General features: G+C 37.7%; 2 protein-coding genes across 2 annotated transcripts; both read left to right on the top strand.

Annotated features, from left to right (window-relative positions):
• Positions 1-5312: 5312 nt before the first annotated feature.
• LOC141434199 (uncharacterized) lies at positions 5313-7116 on the top strand. Its single transcript, XM_074096560.1, has 2 exons — positions 5313-5423; positions 6689-7116. The coding sequence occupies exons 1-2, from the start codon at positions 5397-5399 to the stop codon at positions 7025-7027; spliced, it is 366 nt and encodes a 121-aa protein (XP_073952661.1). The 5' UTR covers positions 5313-5396; the 3' UTR covers positions 7028-7116.
• Positions 7117-8708: 1592 nt separating this feature from the next.
• On the top strand, positions 8709-10014 carry LOC141434193 (uncharacterized). Its single transcript, XM_074096553.1, has 2 exons — positions 8709-8838; positions 9384-10014. Exons 1-2 carry the CDS (start codon positions 8821-8823, stop codon positions 9975-9977), a joined length of 612 nt encoding a protein of 203 aa, XP_073952654.1. The 5' UTR covers positions 8709-8820; the 3' UTR covers positions 9978-10014.
• The last annotated feature ends 9975 nt before the right edge of the window (positions 10015-19989 follow it).

The following is a 19989-nucleotide window of genomic DNA, read 5'->3' as shown; positions in this document are numbered from 1 at the left end:
AATGGTTAGCTTGTTAACTTAACTGATAAGGAATAGTTATGGCTTTATTAACTTCTAGTTTTGTCGAACGCATAACCTAGTCTTCAGTTTAGTGACGCAAAGTTATCTCGGCGAATGATATAAGATATAATACATTAAAAGAAGTACAGCTGTTATGATATTAGCGCATTGACAATGAAGCCAAAAGAAGCAGAGAGAATTGTAGTCTTTGGCCTCATACGTGATGTTAAAGAAAAGGATAATCGTAGGTATTTCTTTCGCAACGGGAGCAAAAAAGTTACAAAACGTGTATGTATGTGAGTGTTGTCGCTGCATCTGGATCATGTTTTTCGGTTGTTTTAGGTACTTATGAAATTATTGGAACCAATCAAAACTGGTACCAATGTGGGAACAATATCCAATGTCAATGTACCGCAACTGCAGCGGAATTTGTGGTTGGTAGCGGGTTTTGGTTGATTGAAGTGTCTCTATTGCTATTCAATGGGGCAATGCTGCTGGCATAATAGGGACCTTAGTGTGGGACGAGTCCCTACTGGGTCTGACCGAATATACTAGCTTAGCACTAGCCAAAGCATGTTATGTTGCGGATATTTACAAACTTTTGAGACAAATCTTGTAAGTCGATTTTAACCCACTTCCAACGGACACATGTTACATGAAAATAAATGATTTGAATTTGAATTTATCTAGGTTGGATGACAATGTAAGTTCCATCTTGCTACTGGTCAGTAAAAAAAAAAAAACGGCCTAGTGAGTGTCGGACACGCCCGAAATAGGGTTCCGTAGCATTACGAAAAAATTAAGTAATAATAATATTTTTCTAAGGATTTCGTATTTTATACGAAATCTTACAAGTTTAGGTATATTTTATACCTTAGGCTGCTATTTACTCTTAAACTACTAATAATTCTCAAGCAAACTTAGCCGTTATAGTTTTCCTTGAAAGTTTGATATACTTACTACCATCATGATTTTTTTCAAAATTTTCCACCCACCGGTTTAGATTTTAGAGAGGGGGGAGGAACGCTTGATTTTAATGAAAATTTGCACTTTAAAGTTGAATATTTCGCAAACATATCACTGAATCGAAAAATCGTCATAGCGAACCCCTAATTGTTTTAAAAGACCTATCTAACGATACCCCACACTATGGGGTTGGATGCGAAAAAAAAAATCACCCCCACTTTACGTCTATGGGAGATACCCTAAAAATTTTTTTTAAATTTTTTATTGTACCATTTTGTCGGCATAGTTTACATATTACAAAATTACAGCTTTCTAGCATTGATAGTCTCTGAGCAAAGCCGCGGACGGACGGACAGACAGACAGATAGACATGGCGAAACTATAAGGGTTCCGTTTCTGCCATTTTGGCCCCGGAACCCTAAAAATGTAGGTATTAAAAATAAAGACATAACGAAATGTTTCATTCTTTAATGAAATTATTTTATAAAGTGGCACATGGGGTATAATAGAAAATCTAATTTTACCTAAACATTTATCAATATTCGCCGTTGTTTTTCTCGCTTTGTTTCCCTTTAAGTTGTTCGTTTCATTGGAAAAGTTTCGTTTGTGGGCTTATGGCTGAATAAATTTCTTAAAGTTGTGGGACTTAAAAGTGGTAGCCTGTCATTTTTAGATAAAATTATTAATAGAATTAAATCGATTTAAACATTTTTGGAGTTCCGTGTCTTAAAAGGAAAACGGAATAAAATAAAATCGGGATAAGTACTTAATAACATAATGATTGTATGAAATATAATGTACCTAATAATAATGTATGGTCTTGTGTTCAAAAGTGGATGTCTTCCAGTTGATGATGATGATACTATCTGTGCTAAGGTATCGATACAGCTAGGTACTCTCTTCCCTGCACGATAGGTAGAGATGTCATCTTATCTCTTTAAATGTTTAGAGTTAAGTTCTTAACTAAAGGACCCCCTATCCATGTAAAATCTAAATATTTATTCTAATATTTCAAATTCAAATTTTAAAAAACGGCATTCTGCCAAAAACTCTTGCGGCGCATTCTTCTTGGCAACGATGGTCCATAAATTACGGCACACCAATTTTGTCAATTTTTAGCGCCCTCCCCCGTTGTCACGCTTAATTACTATGAAAACCGCTATTATTTTGTTCCTGTCTCACAAACCACCTGACCCCCCCTCCAAATTTTTTTTATGGTATAGGGTGCACACGAGCAATCGAGCAACCTGCCGGTAAACGATTACCGTCGCCCATGGACACCTGCAACACCAGAAGAGTCACAAGTGCGTTGCCGGCCTTTTAGGTAGGAGTACGGTCATATGTCATATCGGTCCGGGAATACCGCAGGCGATAGTTCATTCCAGAGCTTAGCTGTGCGAGGCAGGAACAACAACCATCTATATGGTGAGGATGGAAGTGTTGTCGCGTAGGGCGGTGGCGGAAGGATGCGGCAGGGATCAACCCGAATAACTCCTCGGAGCACTCCCCGTTGTACCATCAGCCAAATATGTGGTCTACCACCCTAAAGTTGATAATCGTTTGCATGTCATAAAACAATAATGCCAATAGACGTGTCTGTCAACTTAAAAGTTCGACTTTAGCGACATATTCATTTGATAGGAACTTGTTTAAAAATTGGTAGACCACTTATTTGGCTGATGGTACATGCGATAGAGGATGCACAGTGAAGCTACATCTCTACGCAGCGCCAAGGAGTCAAGTCGGTTATAAATGTGTGACGTACTTTATATGTGGTCCTTTTAACAGTGACATGTTACCTAATTTTTGCAACCTAATTATGGAATTAACTTCTTTTTCATCACACTTGCTCGTAAACAGTGTCGTAACATGCAGGCTACCTTGGTTGCAACCCCCCAAATAAAACCCTCGATCTTAATGTGCTTGTCATGAAACCCGTGGTTGGTAAATGAGTCATGGCCCGTACTAATTTTGTTGTTATGAAGCCCAAGGTCGGTAAATGAGTTTGTTACTGCATGGCGTGCTGCTCGTGCTGGCTGGAGCGCGGCGCGTGCACGTCTTGGGCACATGCTGCGGGGCGGGGGGAGGTCGGCGGGGAGCTGGCGCTGCCAAGAGCGCAGTCAGCGGTATCGGCAATTCTTGAAAATATAATTTAATAGTTTTTCTTTTACTCGCAAATATGATGAAAAACATTGTTCTAATAAACTCTCGTTCGTAATTCCTTATTTACCGCCCTTAAGACACAATGTACTATTTACAGCAGCCAGTGACTATCGCAGAAACTAATCTATCACAGAAAGTGAAAATACAAAAATATAATACAAAAAGCGCAGTCAACAACTAATAAAAGCGAATGAGAGTGCAGACCATTATGGTAATGAGTGCCATTGATTCAGCGCAACCGGTGCGCTCCGCCGTTTGTTTAAATGCTTCGTTATAAAAAGGCAGTTAATACATCTGCAATTGAGAAACAAAAAAAAATATAGGCTTTAATTTGCGGTGTCGGGTTAGAATTACACCTCTCCATTTCTACCGTGGATGTCGTAAGAGGCGACTGAGGATAATAGGTTAAGGTATACCGTAGGCGACAGGCTAGCAACCTGTCACTATTGTACCTTTTTTTGTCAATCTTTAAACCTAAAATTGCTAAAAGTGGCTCCGAAGCGGTAACGTTTCGTGTGCTCTGCCTACCCCATTTGGGAATACAGGCGTGATGGTTGTGTGTGTTTAATTTTTTGGCTCGTACAGTCACCAGCATTAATATCTGCCCCAGCGGAGCATGCAAAAATATCTGACACCTCCTTCCGACCTTAGAAATAGAGTCGTATCAAATATTTATGCACGCTTTTTGTGCCCGATATTGGTGCTGGTGACTGTACCTAAATGTCTCAGAGAGTGACAAAAAAGGGTCAGAATATTTACAAATCCAATTATTAACTACTAGCCCTTACCCGCGTCTCCGCGGGAACTATGCAGTTTTATGGGATAAAAACTATCCTATGTCCTTTCATATATATTTCATATATCGTGTTAGCGGTTTAGACGTGATGAAGTAACAAACAAACAAACAGACTTACAGACTTTCGCATTTATTATATTAGTTGCAAAAGTTGGATTAAAAAAGCTTAAGTCTGTGAGTATGTTTGTTATTCTTTCAAAGTTAAATTAAATACGTTAATTTTATTTTGATTTTTTTACAGTCATTCAATTAAAGAATTTACAATATTAGAAAATTCCGGAGAAGGAACTCTATAACTCAGGATTATGGTCTATGTCCAGAAGGTTGTATAATTAGACTGAGACACGTTGTATAATGATGGATGATGATGATGACATTGTCATACCTATTGTAGTGTTGTCAAAACAAAAGACGTACGTAACCGACCACAAACACGTGAGAGGACGATTATTCACAAATTTTGCAGCTAATACCGACCTAGTTTCAATAGCGGGATTATGCTCATTAGCTCTTATTTGACAATCACTTTGAAAAGCATAATATGGCTTATATGGATTGACACCGTTTAGAAGTTAAAAGCCGTAGTAGCGCAATGGTTTGACATGGCATCTGAAGTAGAGGATCCTGGCTTCGAGCCAATAGCAAGACTGAGTGCCTATCGCATTCGTATAACGCCATCTAGCGATAGTTCTGCCATCATACGGAAATAAGACACATCCGACATTTCTTCCCGAAACTTGGTTATGTATATTCAGATGCGTCCTATTTTTACTGATCCCTAATTATGCATTTAACTTAATTTCGAAAGGAAAAATGTCAAATGCGTTGGTTTACCGTAGACGGCAGAATTTGTCTGTCATGAAATCCTCATTAGGCTCTCTTAAGTCTTGAAACGCTCGTACTTAATCCATAACATTTGCTTCGAAATGCCTAACTTATCAGATGTAATTGTACTAGGATATTGATAATAATAATAGCGCCTAATACAAATCATGAAAGGGGTACAAAGTTTCCGGGCAACATTGCATTGTATTGTTAAGCAGGCATCTTCTTAAAGTTAAGATTCACTTCCACGACTGGAATTCATGCGACGGGCACCGGAGCAGCAGGCCTACTAAGAAGTTCGAAAATTGAAGTTCGTGTCGTTCGGTCCCTCTGACGTTTATACTAGTTAATACGAGAGCGAGAGGGACGGTACGATACGAACTTCGATTTTCAAACTTTGGAGTACCTAAGCCCTTATACTTTGAATTTCGTATAGATGCCCAGAGTGACCTTACCCCCGAGCTATCTTCAAGTGGGCATTTGAAATTTAGTAATTTAATCACGCAAAACTTAATAAGCGATTATTATTGTACAATAAGCTATTAATTTAGTCACATTAAATTTAACGATAAACTGCGAATATTTTGCAATTCATGTGTAATGTTTTCTTATATACGTATACAAAGGCGTGTGGCTGTTACTAAAAATGTATAACAAAATGCTGAAATTTAAGGTTTGTATTAAAATTGATTCAAGTAGGTACTCGTAATGTTACCGCGCTAAAGTTGCATTTATCTATTTTGTGTTACTTCCTGTTCATTTCTAACTGATGCACTTTAAATTAAAATAAACTAAAGTAGCGCTACCATCATTTTTTTGTGGTACTTATATTTCAGAGAAATGTTCCTGGCTGTATTCGTTTTGCGTAAACCAATCGAAGTAAATAATTTATTGAATCAGGCGTTATTTTGCGGAGGTCCATATCAATGAACTAAAAGAATTTCCTTGCTCACCCGCGACCTTACGATAGCTAAGCTTATGCAAAATATACGTGTTCATGCAGTTCCTCCACCTCCACACTGTAAGAACACACACAAATCACACAAACCCACCTATCACCACCACCACACTACACTGACGCGTTTCGAACTCAACCAGAGCTCATCTTCAGAGTGACACAACCGTACACCATGCTACCAGTTGTTAGACTAACGAACCACAACCACCGTTTTAATTTGTCACTGTAAATCCCCAAGTACCCACATATGTTTTATGAAAGAAAACAAAACTACCCACATATTATTAATATTTTTTTTTAACCGACCTTGATTTTTATTTATTTACTGCCAAGGCATGTTTTATTAACTACCATTGCTGAAATTAGATCCAAGCCGTAGCAAGGGAGATGAAACTAAATTTACCTGCTCATTAATAATAGACCCCATACTGTTGTATATAACTATCTCCATGCATTCTAAAACATCGAGACGAAACCCCTTGCCACAATAATGTAACACTTCATACGAATCTGAGCCCGATAAAGAATGATTTAGTTCCAACAAATGTTTGGCAAAATTCGACTTATCAGAATGCTCATTCCTGTATGCCGAAAATTTTAAAGAGCATGTTTCTGGCATAAAACATAGGCTACTTTTTATTCCGATATTCCCACGGGAATATATCAAATAAATTATCTAGTAAACGAAACATTCGGGCAAATGAAGTTTCGGGCATATGAACTTCGGGCAAATGAAATTATGGCATATAACTTTCGGGCAAACAACAGATAACCAACTTTTAGAGCATGAGAAGTGAAAAAGGTGTGTGTGTGTGTTTATGTGAATTTTATTAAAATTTCATGGATGGTATATTTTTCAAATTCGGGACATGTATACTGTTTCAATGACGATGAAAAAGTCAAATATCCCCAGAAAAAAAGTTTGCAATAGAAGTGTACTTACTAAACTACTTTGTATGTTTCATGATTTTTTATTGCAGGTCTTCCTTCTCACCCTATCATTCATCGCAGTGCAATCAAACAGGAGGCCTCCCAGTCGGCGCTTCCCACTACCAATACCAAAACTACCCGCATCCCTCGACTCAGACTTAACCGACCAGCTTCGGATCCCTAACAAGGCCTTCTGCGACAAAATGGAGTCACAGCCCATGGACTCTGGCAAAATTCTGCCCTGGTGGACCGACTACTGCCAGCGATTGAGGGAGAAACAAGAGAAAAAGAGACTCAAAGACGGGGTGATTGATCTGTCACCTTATAGGAGGGTGCTGGATAAGTTGAAACAGTACAGACTGAAAGAGAAGAGTATGCCGAGAGACTAGTTGTGTACTATTTACAAATGAGGCTCGAGAAATTATTTCGGTACAATGGTAACTTTTATTTAGTACTATTGAAAGTAATGAGTTAATAACGTTGTTTTATTTATTTAACCAATACTTTAGGCCATTTTCTATACATTTGGGCATTGAAAAACAAATTTCAGTAGCAAACGATGAGCAAACGCCTACAGATTGAACTTGACTGATTTAAACCTAATTCCTAAATGTATTAAATTTGTAAGGCGCTCAAATGATTAATTTTCTCAATTTAGCGTAATTGTCAATTACTAGAAGTGGGATCCCCATTGTAAGTCGTAGGTACGTGTGTTTGCGAGTTATAAGGAAAAAGCTTCAATAAGTAAATGGGGTAACACCGAAGATCTTACACGTAACACGTGGGAGCATTACGAGACTGTCCTTATTCTGAGGACAAATTATCTACACAGCCTTTGCAAAAACGTTATGGTGGTTATTACCTGACTGTATTTCACCTGCTACCTACTTATTTCCCAACTGCCGTCTGCCCACTACCACTACGTTTTCAATTATAGCAAAACTGCAAGCAAACTGCATGCTAGCTGCGTTTTAAAAATGTCATAAATATATAATTGTACTCGTACTAAAACGCACTATCAATATCATAGATTTAAAGAATAATTTGTATTTATCAAAGTTTATCTTGTAGGTAACTTATCAAATTTTTGAATAGTTTATTTTAATTTGAAATGTATCTAGGCTTGCTACAGTGGAAATTATATGCGCAATCAGCAGTTGCCAGTTATACGTTACAGTCGGAATGCAGTCCGTCTAGTGGCTCTAAAGCGGCACAGAGTCACATAAGTCTACTACACGTCTCGTTCTGTTCCCCTTGTTGACCGAGCGTGTGCGAAGAGCGAACGAAGCGTCTCCGTTTTGCCTCAGGAAAAATACTTCTGTGTGTCCGGATGCCCAGCAGTCCTCATCTTCATCATCATCATCATCCCAGCCTATATACATCTCACTGGCTGGACACCGGCTTCTTAGAATGAAAGAGCTTAGGCCGTTGTTTCAACGCGGGCCCAGTGGATTGGGAACTTCGTTCGTCGTTGAATTGCTTCGCAGGTTTGTGCAGGTTTCCTCACCGTAAACCGTATTATCGCACATGAATTTCGAAAAACTCAGAGCTGTGAGCTCGGGTTTGAGCTCATCTGCTTAGGTCAAACCACTAGGCCACCGCGGCTTTGTTTTCATTGATTCACGTGAAAATTTGTGAACATTTGAATTTTATAGTCGATTCAATTTTGTTTTTTTTTTCTAAATGGCAGAGCCATAAGAATGGAAACCGTAAAACATAACCCTCCTTGGACGTCGAGTAAAAACATACAAACGACCAGACATACATACAGATGATAAAGTCTATTCGTGATAAAGTTTTTTCGTGATAAAGTCTATTCGTGATTAAGTTTTCGTGATAAAGTCGTTCGTGAAAAAGTTTTCGTGAAATAGTTTTCGTGATATGGTATTTTCGTGATAAAGTCTATTCGTGATAAAGTCGTTCGTGAAAAAGTTTTCGTGAAAAAGTTTTTCGTGATTAAGTACTGACACCAAATAAAAGCCTGTAAGAAGTGATTTTAAACGTCGCAGGAAAGTAATAACCAACTTTTTCTCCTTTTGTTCGCTAAACTCGGTTTTCCCTTTTTTCAACGTGATTCTTAGCAGTCGGTTTTCTCGGACGTTATTTACAAAACACCTCGTTATGATTTCCTCTACAGCTTCAGGAGTTTCATTGTGATGGGACATATTCGTTAACAGCGGACATGGATTTTCTATTCGTGGTAAGACTTACCCATTCTTTTTAAGTAATTTATTAAAACTCGTGTGATAACAATTGCTTTTAACTAAATTAAATATTAAAATAATGCGGCCAAGTGTGAGTTCCGACTCGAGCACCATTCGAGGTTCCTTACAAATTCGTAGGTATGTTGAAATACAGTGTAGGTCATTTTATATTGAATGATTGAGACACCTTAACGGAACCCTTATAGTTTCGCCATGTCCGTCTGTCTGTGTTTCCGTCCGTGGCTTAACTTACTACAGACTATTAACACTAGAAAGCTGTAATTTTGCATGGATATTATGTAATTATGCCGAAAAAATGGTAAAATATAATCCAGCAATTTTTTTTACGTAGATACCTCCTGTGTGTTTGTCTGTTTGTGTTTTTCTTTAAGCTGAAGGTAAACATAATTTCGCACGCAAATTCAGATAATTCAGAGATTGGAGCATGGGCATTCACGACCCTCTGGGTAGGCTATCATGGTTTACATAATGTAACGAATAACAAGTTAAATGATAGCATAACGTTTCCCAATTATTCCAGGTAGCACTAGCCTTACAGATCGCAGCCATCGCCTCAAAAAAGTACGACTCATCATCAGACGAGAGCAGCATAGAAAACATACTGTACTATAAAGACTGTAGCCATAAAGCGAAACAAGCGCCAATCGAGCAATTGAGGGCGGTAGTCTCTCCCCCAAAACCACAGACAGAATGTGTTCCCAAAATGTGCTGCTCCATGTCCTGTGCTAACAATTGTGGCCAAGACGCAAACCAAGGTGGTAATCAGTTTCTGCAGTCACAGAGCATGCCGATGATGCAACCGTTCCAGCCACCCCCTCGCCAACCACTCCCGCTAAATCAGAGACCAAAGAAGAACAAGCAGCAGAAACCAATAGGAGGAAGGAGATCCATGGGAATGGGATTCACAAGAGAACATATAAAGACACTGATTTCTCAGGATGAGGATATAAAGAAGATTTTGAAGGATCTCGTGAGGGTTACGATGCAGAAAGTGGATCTGATAGACATGATCAATGCTCGGAGGAACGCCAATAAGATTGCCCAGGCGCCGTCAAGTGGTCGGGTGTTTAGTATTAATCATAGTGAAGAAGATGATGACGAGGCTGATATGTGATTTTTAAAAGTAGTACATAAATTAACGTTTTAAACTTTCCTGACTTTCACTTATAGTCAAAATACGTAAGCACACGAGTAATATTTACCTCGACTTTTCGACCACACTGCAGTGGCCATGGTCAATGTTACTCGTGTGTTTAATACAAAATTATTTTTAAAATAAATGTACCTAGTTGATTTTATCGTCTTGTAACTTCTTTGAGTCTTGGATACACGTCATTCAAAATAAGCATAATATTTTCTTTCAAGCAGCAGCTTGTAATTCAAAGTGAATAATTAAGAATAAGAACAATTTTTCGCCAAAAAAAAACTCACAGTTCAATAGGGTTTCCGTTGTTTCCTTTTCAATTGCGGAACCCTAAAAATGCCCAAGGTAAGTAGCTAAAGAATAATGACAAATTAATAGACAGTGACGAAATGATTCCCATTGCGCTTAAACCTTTTTAACGCAAGAGATATTTTGAATCTTTTGTCCAAGTTAGCAACTTGACGGGAGAAGCGCGGATGAGCGAAGAATTTCCAGCGCCAAAAACTTTTGGCAACAATTATCATGTATTATGTAAAGTTGAATCTCGGGAATGTTAACAATAAAATGAGAATCTTTCAGGAAAATGTCAGGCCTGGACGTGGACAACATAAATATAAATAATCGATTGCCAAATGTATAATTTTAGAATGATTGCACCTATTTTGCTAGGAACTATTTTTCACCACATTAGCTGTCTTCTAGTTCGGATCCAGCGAGCAAAAACATTTTTTTCAAGCTAGCGTGGAGAAGGTACTGTTACGGGGTGGGTTTTTGAAACTACTATTGTCCACAAAAATAGTTTATTAAATAAATTCGAGTTACATAAAGTTGGGTGTCCGCCACGAGTTTCAAATCTAGACTGGTCTAAAAAGCAAAAAGAGTGAATAACGTGAGTGCATTGCGTGAGTGCCGCGATTGAGAGTATAATAGAGTATGTTTAAACGCAACGCAACAAAAATAGAGCATATAGCATTGAGATTATCATCATCATCATTTCATCATGTCAGCCGAAAGACGTCCACTGCTGGACATAGGTCTCCCTCAAGGCTCTCCACTCAGACATCTTGTGCTTTCCGCATCCAACGCGATCCACACACAAAGTAAGTAGTTATAATTTCCATTAACTTTTTCCATTGTGACACGAAAATTAATCATACATTTGTATGGTTAACTACTACCATACGAAAAATCATTTGATTATAATTGGTGAAACATACTGAAAAAAATCAAAAACTAGCGAAAGTATTCAAACACAGCAGCAGTTCAGTAATCTTTTGTGACAGCCATACGTCAAATTCAAAATAATACACTCTTTGTTGCTAGGCAACGAACACGAAAAAAGCGAACCTTCAGAAGGCTCTCTCTACATTCTTGATACTTGGATACTTTCGTTAGTTTTTTTTTTCAGTATGTTGCACCATAAATAAATGTATACCTCGTTACGTTTCTTGCCGCATTCTTCTCAACAGAGGTTTTTCTGAACCGGTGGTAGATTTTTTTTTGCTTGATAGCCTAAATTGAATAAAGATATTTTGACTTGAACTTTGACTTAAATTAAGAAGTTATTAAACACAGAGTTCGTTAAGGCCGTATCCCCCTACCCCCCCATCCGCATTAAAAATCCAGGTGGCTCCACATCGGAAATCCATCTTAGCAACACAAAGATCAATCCTGCTGAAGGAAACCTTTGGTTCATCAATAGCCGTATTCGTCGTTTTTTGGTCGTGTACGCACACCACTAAAAAGGTTTCTATAAATTTCTTTCAGTTTTGCCTTTTTGTTATGAACTTCAAGCGATCTTCCTGATTACGCTCACTACAGTAAAATTTCAAGGGAAAACTCGACGCTGTAGTTAATTGAACACATCCTGTATGTCAGAGAAGATATACCTTTTGCCCTCATGTTGGCACAACTGGGAGCCGTAATTCTTTTGTACGAAACTCGATTCTCCTGTGTTTATGAGATAAATATCGCCGCATACGAACTGTGTGCTATGCCTGCTCCTTGGCTTTTCTTTATCCACTCTGTAGTGTGTGCTAGTGATGCGCTCACGTGATTCGAATTCTAAAAAATTGAAACTCGATAAAATTAATTTTGGAAAAATAAAAAGTAGTGAGTAAGTCTCAATTGTTCAACGCTATTATAATAAGGAATTTGAAAAAATAGTGAAATACTTCAAAATAATAAAAAATAAGCAATGAGCGGCCTTAAGGCTGTAGAGCGGTTTATTCCAATTTAATTGCAATAAAATAGGTACCATGTTTTAATAAAATACATACTCCTGTAATTATATTGATTAGTATGTAAATAAAACTAGTTTTTGACATAAATTAGTTTACTAACAAATGGATTTATCTTATAGCACTGAGTTGAAAACAAAAGAGATTTAAGTTTATCTGTCATAAAAAAACAATAAATTTAAAAAATCAAAAACCCGACTGCCTTAAAAAATACAAAAAAGAAGAAAACAAGGCTAGTGGGCTAGACCTTTGGTTCAACAGTCGGAATTCATTACGTAAGAATTTTTGAGTGTCACGATTTAAATGGGTCCCGACTGTTGAACCAAAGTTCTAGCCCACTAGACTTGTTTTCTTCTTTTTAGTATTTTTTAAGGCAGTCGGGTTTTTTGATTTTTTAAATTTATTGTTTTATTTCACACTTTTCTGTGAAAATGGTATATTAAAACGATTATAAACTATATATATTTAGAATGGGCTAATTATTAGCTTTCATTTGATACCCCACTCGATAGGTTTGAATAAAAAACATTTTTTGAAAACTTACAATTTGGGGCCATAAAATCGCCATTTTGATTTTTCAAGAATTTCATGTACCCAGTGTCACTCGCGTCATTAAGACGAATCCAATGACGTATCATTTATCAAAATCGGTTCAGCCGTTGAGTAGTTACGAGAGGACATAGGAATAGACATACATACATACATACGCGTCAAACACATAACCCTCCTTCTTCGCAGTCGGGTAAATAGAGCGTGCATTTTAATGGATGTCATAATATCGTACTTCCTTAAGTGACCTTCAAGTGTTGAAAATTTGGATGAATTTTTGTATGCAGGAAACTGAATCTTTGAAATAATAAATAGGTTTATTTTCCCAATATTCCCACGGGTCGGGCAGAAAATACCAAAATTACTACCGCTAGATTTTAGAGAAAATAAATTTAATGCAGATCGCGACGTTCTCATATATCGATAACTCAAGTCGAAGTCACATCACTATTTTAGCACAAATCTCGAACTACTTAAGCTGGAGCGTGCCTAGCAACAATATGCGCACCTGGGCACATATCTTTATTAGTCAAAGTACGAGGGTTCGCACACTGCTTCGAGTACACATCCTTCATTCTTCTATTGAGAATGGAGAAGAATATTCCATTATTCACATTTAACAGGACTGTGGCTTTCTCCGTTCCCGAATTCCCTATTTTGTGATTATTTGGCAAAATCCTTCCTTTTCCTTGTCTACGTTCATTATATTGTGCTTTTTGCTAATTTTCGGCTAGTTACAGTCAAGTGCAAAAAAAGTATGTGAGAAGGGGGCGTAGGCTGAAAATCAGTGCTGCAAGGTTTTTGCTGGCAGCGTATGCTGAGCTGAGCCCATTGCTATCTGCTTATGTTTACCTAGTACCTACTTGTTTTTTGCGTAGTCGTATTTTTTTGTGGCATTAAAATGAATTTTAGTTATTAATCTATTCATGATCATGATCATGGAAAACGTCTACTGCTGAGTAAAACGCCGCCATGAACGACAACTGACTTGCATCCACCTGTTGCCCACAACTGTCACGGGCTGTAGGGCCAGTCTGGAGGCCTGCCAACGTTTCGTGTTCCGTTTCGTGGTCGCCATTCGAGGACGAAGTTTTATCTAATCGAAACACTCATAAATATTGTACCATGGATGGGCCTTATTAATTAGGTACATCAGAATAAGAGACAGAAGGTTTTTGAAGTGTTGGGTAAGTTTTTATTTTTACACTAAACTCAACTACGATCGGGCGACGACGCATAGGTTAGGGCAGTTTTTTGGGATGAATTTTGGAAACAGAGTCTGCGTCATTCGGTGAAGTTAAAAAAAAACTTATTGCCATTAAAGTGGAAGCATCTAATTGGCGCCTTATACATACATAATGGAAATCCTCGTCACAGACGAACCACGAGAAAATCAAGATTTGTAGCCAAATAGAAGTGTGTTAAAAAAACCGTGGTGGCCTAGTGGTTTGACCTATCGCCTCTCAGAGGGTCGTGGGTTCAAACCCCGGCTCGCACCTCTGAGTTTTTCGAAATTCATGTGCGGAATTACATTTGAAATTTACCACGAGCTTTGCGGTGAAGGAAAACATCGTGAGGAAACCTGCACAACCTGCGAAGCAATTCAATGGTGCGTGTGAAGTTCCCAATCCGCACTGGGCCCGCGTGGGAACTATGGCCCAAGCCCTCTTGTTCTGAGAGGAGGCCTGTGCCCAGCAGTGGGACGTATATAGGCTGGGATGATGATGATGAGAAGTGTCTCGCCCATAAAGTCCCGCGACTTACCTTTTATTAATAGTTTTGTATAGTGAATATTATTGATCGTGCCCTAACCTACCCCAATACGAAGGGCAAGCAAATATTGTTTACCATGGCTTCTTCCTTCGTCGTATTGGGAAAACACTTTTATACCTTACTACGTAATGTTTTTCACATTCAGGGGGTTTCCACGTAAACAAGCAATTGTATGGCTTGCCCTTGAAACAAAAGAAAAATGATTTTTAGCGCTTAAACGGATATAAACAGCAAACCTAGATGAAGGGATTTTCGATTAAAAATGCTGTTAATACCTACGAGTATGTGCTTTTAAAATCATATAATAATAATAATAGTAATATCATGGGCCACTTGACTCCAATTGACCTAGTCCCAAACTAAGCAAGGCTTGTACTATGGATACTAGGCAACGGATAAACATACTTATGTAGATAAATACATACTTAGATACATATTAAACATCCAAGACCCGAGAACAAACATTCGTACTATTCATACAAATATCTGTCCCGGCCGGGAATCGAACCCGGGACCTCAAGCTTCGTAGTCAGGGTCTCTAACCACTTGGCCATCCGGTCGTCAATATGTTCAAAAGTTTGTCAGTGAGACAGGGTAAAACGACTAAACGACGGAATAAGTACAAAAATCTTTGATCCGTATCAAATAACTTCGTTTTTCATAGAAATACATTGAAATATAAACTCACTCTCCAATAAGATGGAGCGACGACCTGGTTAAGATCGCGGGATCGCGGTGGATGCGAAAAGCACAAGACCGGTCTGAGTGGAGAGCCTTGGGGGAGGCCTATGTCCAGCAGTGGACGTCTTTCGGCTGACATGATGATGATAAACTCACTTGCACTTTTATTAAAATACGGAAACATCACTGCATTAGTCCACTGTGGCTCTTACCGCCGTTGTTACATGACATGTATAAATGTCTCTAACTTAAATTAATTAAACCAATTATTACTCATTACTTGAACAGTTAACTGGAATAGCCCTAATTTAACCAACATATATAACTTATAGTTACAATACCTAAAGTCATTCGTTATAATCTGTTACCTACCCAACGCCACAGTATAAACATGGTAATTAATCTACTAACTAATTGCAGATTTGTACCTACTCACACAGGAACAATGTTTCCGTACGTACTACACAATAAGATACATTACAAATATTTTCACTTGCTGTTGCTTACGTACGACTCAGTCTGCAAAGAATTCCTTCATCGCTATCCCGTGGGAACAATGCAATTTTCCGGGTCAGTATGTAGGTGGTTGGACCTTGTGCAAGGTCCGCCCGGATCGCTACCACCATCTTGCTCGCTAATCCTGCCGTGAAGCAGCAGTGCTTGCACTGTTGTGTTTCGGTGTGGAGAGTAAGACAGCCGGTGAAATTACTAGCACTTGAGGTATCCCATCTTAGGCCTCTAGGTTGGCAACGCATCTGCAATACCCCTGGTATTGCAGGTGTCTATGGGCGGTGATCTCTCACCAAAGGAGACCCACTTGCTCGTTTGCCATCGAGTCAAATAAAAAAAAAAGGTATCATTTGTGTTAAACCAGGTTATAAGCAGTTTGAGAGTCATATTTCATTATAATATGATGTGTGTTTTGCGTGCGTCAGTATTATGAATGATGCGTATTGAAAGTAGATAAATAAATAGTAATAAATTTGCTTATTTCCACCAACTCAGATAATATTCACATAAGTATAATTGCAAAATTTAAGATCAAAGAAGTATAAGGTTCTGATTGGTGCCCAATTTACAATTAATAAATAATTTAAACAGTGTCTAATAAAATAATTTCATAGACGGGCTGGGAGAATATTTGGCTTTTTAGTAATGGAGTGTTCAGAGTTCCTCGTTGCCCGGACGAGCGGTGGAAAGCGCTGGAAAATGACACAGTGGGTGAGTGCGCTTTGTCGAATATTTCGAAGCGTTTGCAGATTGGTTACTGGTTTTATACTGTGCCGATTGTTTTTGTCGATCCCTACGCTTCGATGCCGCTATGACGCAGGTCGAATGCCGAATTCGTCGAACAATCGAGTAATGAATAGAATAGTCGAATTTATCTTCGGCCGATGGAAACGCGAGATATGTAAGTATATCGCTGGATGAATTTTCGGTTGTCCCTTTTTTTCAGGATGCATCGTTAATAACTACCAACCCTTTACCGATTTCTTGAGGGATGTGGAGTTATTAATTATTTTTTGCTGATTGTGCTTTTTGTTGATTATGCTTAAACTAGTGCTTACCCTCGGTTTGGCACCTGTAATCCATTGGATACGGCAGTTGAATTAAAATTTCGGGTTTTTAACTAAATTACATCGTCGATTTCATTAACGTTGTATATAAAACATATACGCAAATTTTTATGTCTTTTATCATAGCGGTTAAAATTTAGAATTTTTTATTTTGGAATATCGGGATAAATCATAAAATCTTTTATTGTTTGAAAATAATGTTAGAAAAGGTCTTAATTTAACAGTTAATAGTACATTATTTCACCAAAGATAAAAGTAGCCTATATGTTACTTCAGACATTCAGCTATCTACTTACATGCTAAATTTTACCCAGATCCGTCCAACAAATATGGATATATGCACACACACACACACACACACACACACACACTTACAAAAACTTTTTACGTATGATATTAGAAGGATTGACATCCAAATCACATATCACAGTGGCTTTACGCGTCAGAGGTGTCCTATCAACTAGACCACGGGGAATCCGACCAATCAATTGAAAATTGTAATCTCTTGCAAACGCCAATGATGGCTATTCAACAACTACAATAGTGGTATGTGCAAAACACAGGAGGTGCTATTAAGAAAATAAAAATAAATACATAATAGTTAAATAAAATAAAATGATAAATGACGTTTACAAATATTACGGCCACACGAGGGATCAATTTATCCACAATTTATCGAACCTCTAAAAAATTTCCTAACAATAATATAATTTCAAACGAAACCTCCACTTTATTAAGCCATTTTATTAATATTTTATTAGGTAATTCGCAACCTAAATTTTTATTGAATCAGTAAAGTAGTGACGAGGGAATTCTTTAATTGAACAAACACTTCTTTAAGTCTTCAAGCACGTACAATGGACGCAGAAATGGTAACTATTTGTCAACTGACCCTCGTAGCTGTCTAATATCAAGATGGTGAAAAGGACCAAAACTAAGTTTAAGTATGTAAAAAAATATTTTTTATTACAAACTTTTTTTTCTAGCTGTATTTGCATTGTCATCTAAACTACTTACATTTTCATACCAAATTTCAAGTCGATGTCATTAACCGTTGAAGAGTTCCGCAGGGAGACGATACTGGCCGGACCATGAGAATTTCACTACCAGATTAATGTAGTCACCGGACTTACATAAGTATGCCAAATTTTAAGCCAGTACAACCACTGGAAGTGGATTAAAATGAACTGCAAGATTCGTCCCAAGAATAACAGAGCAAGTTAAATAAAAGCTAGTAAAAAAGCTTGTGTTAAGGTAGTGGCTACTCTGAGCACAGCTGTATACTCGTGTCCCGAAGGACACATCATTATTATATCTTTTCATAAGTTTATAAGAGAATCTTTATTTTGAGAATGCTCCTTCTTGCTGTTAGGCGACTAATTCAATTGCGTCACTTGTAAGTGACGTAGGAATCCATTATTGCGGAACACTATGAAGGAAAAATGGTTCGTTGAATTTTTTTATTTAATCGTTAAATGTATTAACATACCCTAGAGTACATAATGAGTTTTTAATCTAGGTTTCTCGCTTACGAGGTCTGCAATTATGATAAATAATTATAGGTAAGTAGTTAATTAGGTGTTTGTGTAGAAATAGGGTCTGCGGCGGTTGTTGCGCTCGGTGTTTGTTATTTTTTAGTATGTATAATATGTTTAGTAAGTTTAGTAGTACTGGCTCTAACTCAATGGTCTTTTGGTTGACCAGCCATAGATTAAAACTAGTAAACTACCACAGTTTATCAAATGGATCGAGATAATTTCTAGTTCACCTGTCTTTGTTTTTAACTATTCCTAAATCATAAATAATCATTTGCATCTGTGGTATGAAAGAGAGTTTCACATGTTTTGTAACTAAGTATAAATGAAGTACGTCCTTTCTTTAATGTGGAGGTAAGTAATTAGTTGTGTTTAATAATGGAGATAGATTACCATCCCACTTCCCACTAATATTATAAATGCGAAAGTTTGTAAGTCTGTTTGTTTGTTTGTATGTTGGTTACTTCATCACGTCTAAACCACTGAACCGATTTGGCTGAAACTCGGTATACAGATAGTTTGAGTCCCAGAGAAGGACATAGGATAGTTTTTATCCCGGAAAATTGCATAGTTCCCGCGGGATAGCGATAAATGGATTCTGCGCGGACGGAGTCGCGGGTAACGGCTAGTATTAAATGTTTGCTTTACGCTCGAAATTTAGATCACCATAATTATTATCGCCATATCGTTTCATCAATCAAACTTGAATGTACACTGATTTACAAATCAAATTATAAAAAATACATTACAAGGGGCCATTCATTTATTACGTAAGACGATTTTGGCCAGGTGACCCCTTCCCCCCTATATGTTAGAAAAAATAAGAATGGGCCGACCCCCTCCTCCTCTGTGTCATATTTAATACGTAAGAAGCTAAAGGAAAAAAATGAATACACGTTTGGATATTTAGCGACGTGCTGTGACTGAACAAGTGACGACTAGTTTAAAAGCGGGGTCAGTTCCCGAGAAGTGCAGTGCAGGCGGAGCGGATCCGTTGCTATGGAAATCGTTTACCTATAGGTACGCATATATTATCTTATTATAATCTTAACTTTGCGCTTTTTTGTGATCTTACGTAAGAACTATCAAGACCCCCTCCCACCCCCTTGTAAGAAAAAATAAGATATGGTCGACCCCCCTCCCGCCCCTAAATCGTCTTACGTAATAAATGAATGCCCCCAATCAGAATGTTGTCGCTCGGGACTCGTCGATTTCCTTCGTTTTCCTGAAGATTTAAATGAGAAAGAAAAAGAAACCCCCCCCCCTAAATCGTCTTACGTAATAAATGAATGGCCCCCAATCAGAATGTTGTCGCGACATTGGTAATATAATTCAAGTTTACTTATTTACATGACAAGACGTTTACATGAGCTTGCCTTCGGAATCCAAAAGTTTAATGGTTACTTGACCTGAAATGTAAATTTCAGAATTAATTTATTATTATTATAATTTTTTATTTTTTTAATTAATGACGGTGGAAGCAGTCTACACTTCCACTGAACGTAGATTATAGTTAGAGTTTAGTTTTGTAACTAAGGGACCCCATACATCCCTGTATTATTATTATTATTTTTTGTATTTTCTTTTATTTCATTGTATACTGTAGTTTTTAAGTATTTTATTTGTA

The sequence above is a fragment of the Choristoneura fumiferana genome, chromosome 13 (assembly GCF_025370935.1).
Source record: "Choristoneura fumiferana chromosome 13, NRCan_CFum_1, whole genome shotgun sequence".
NCBI lineage: Eukaryota > Metazoa > Arthropoda > Insecta > Lepidoptera > Tortricidae > Choristoneura > Choristoneura fumiferana.
This window is presented reverse-complemented; position numbering and strand designations above follow the sequence as displayed.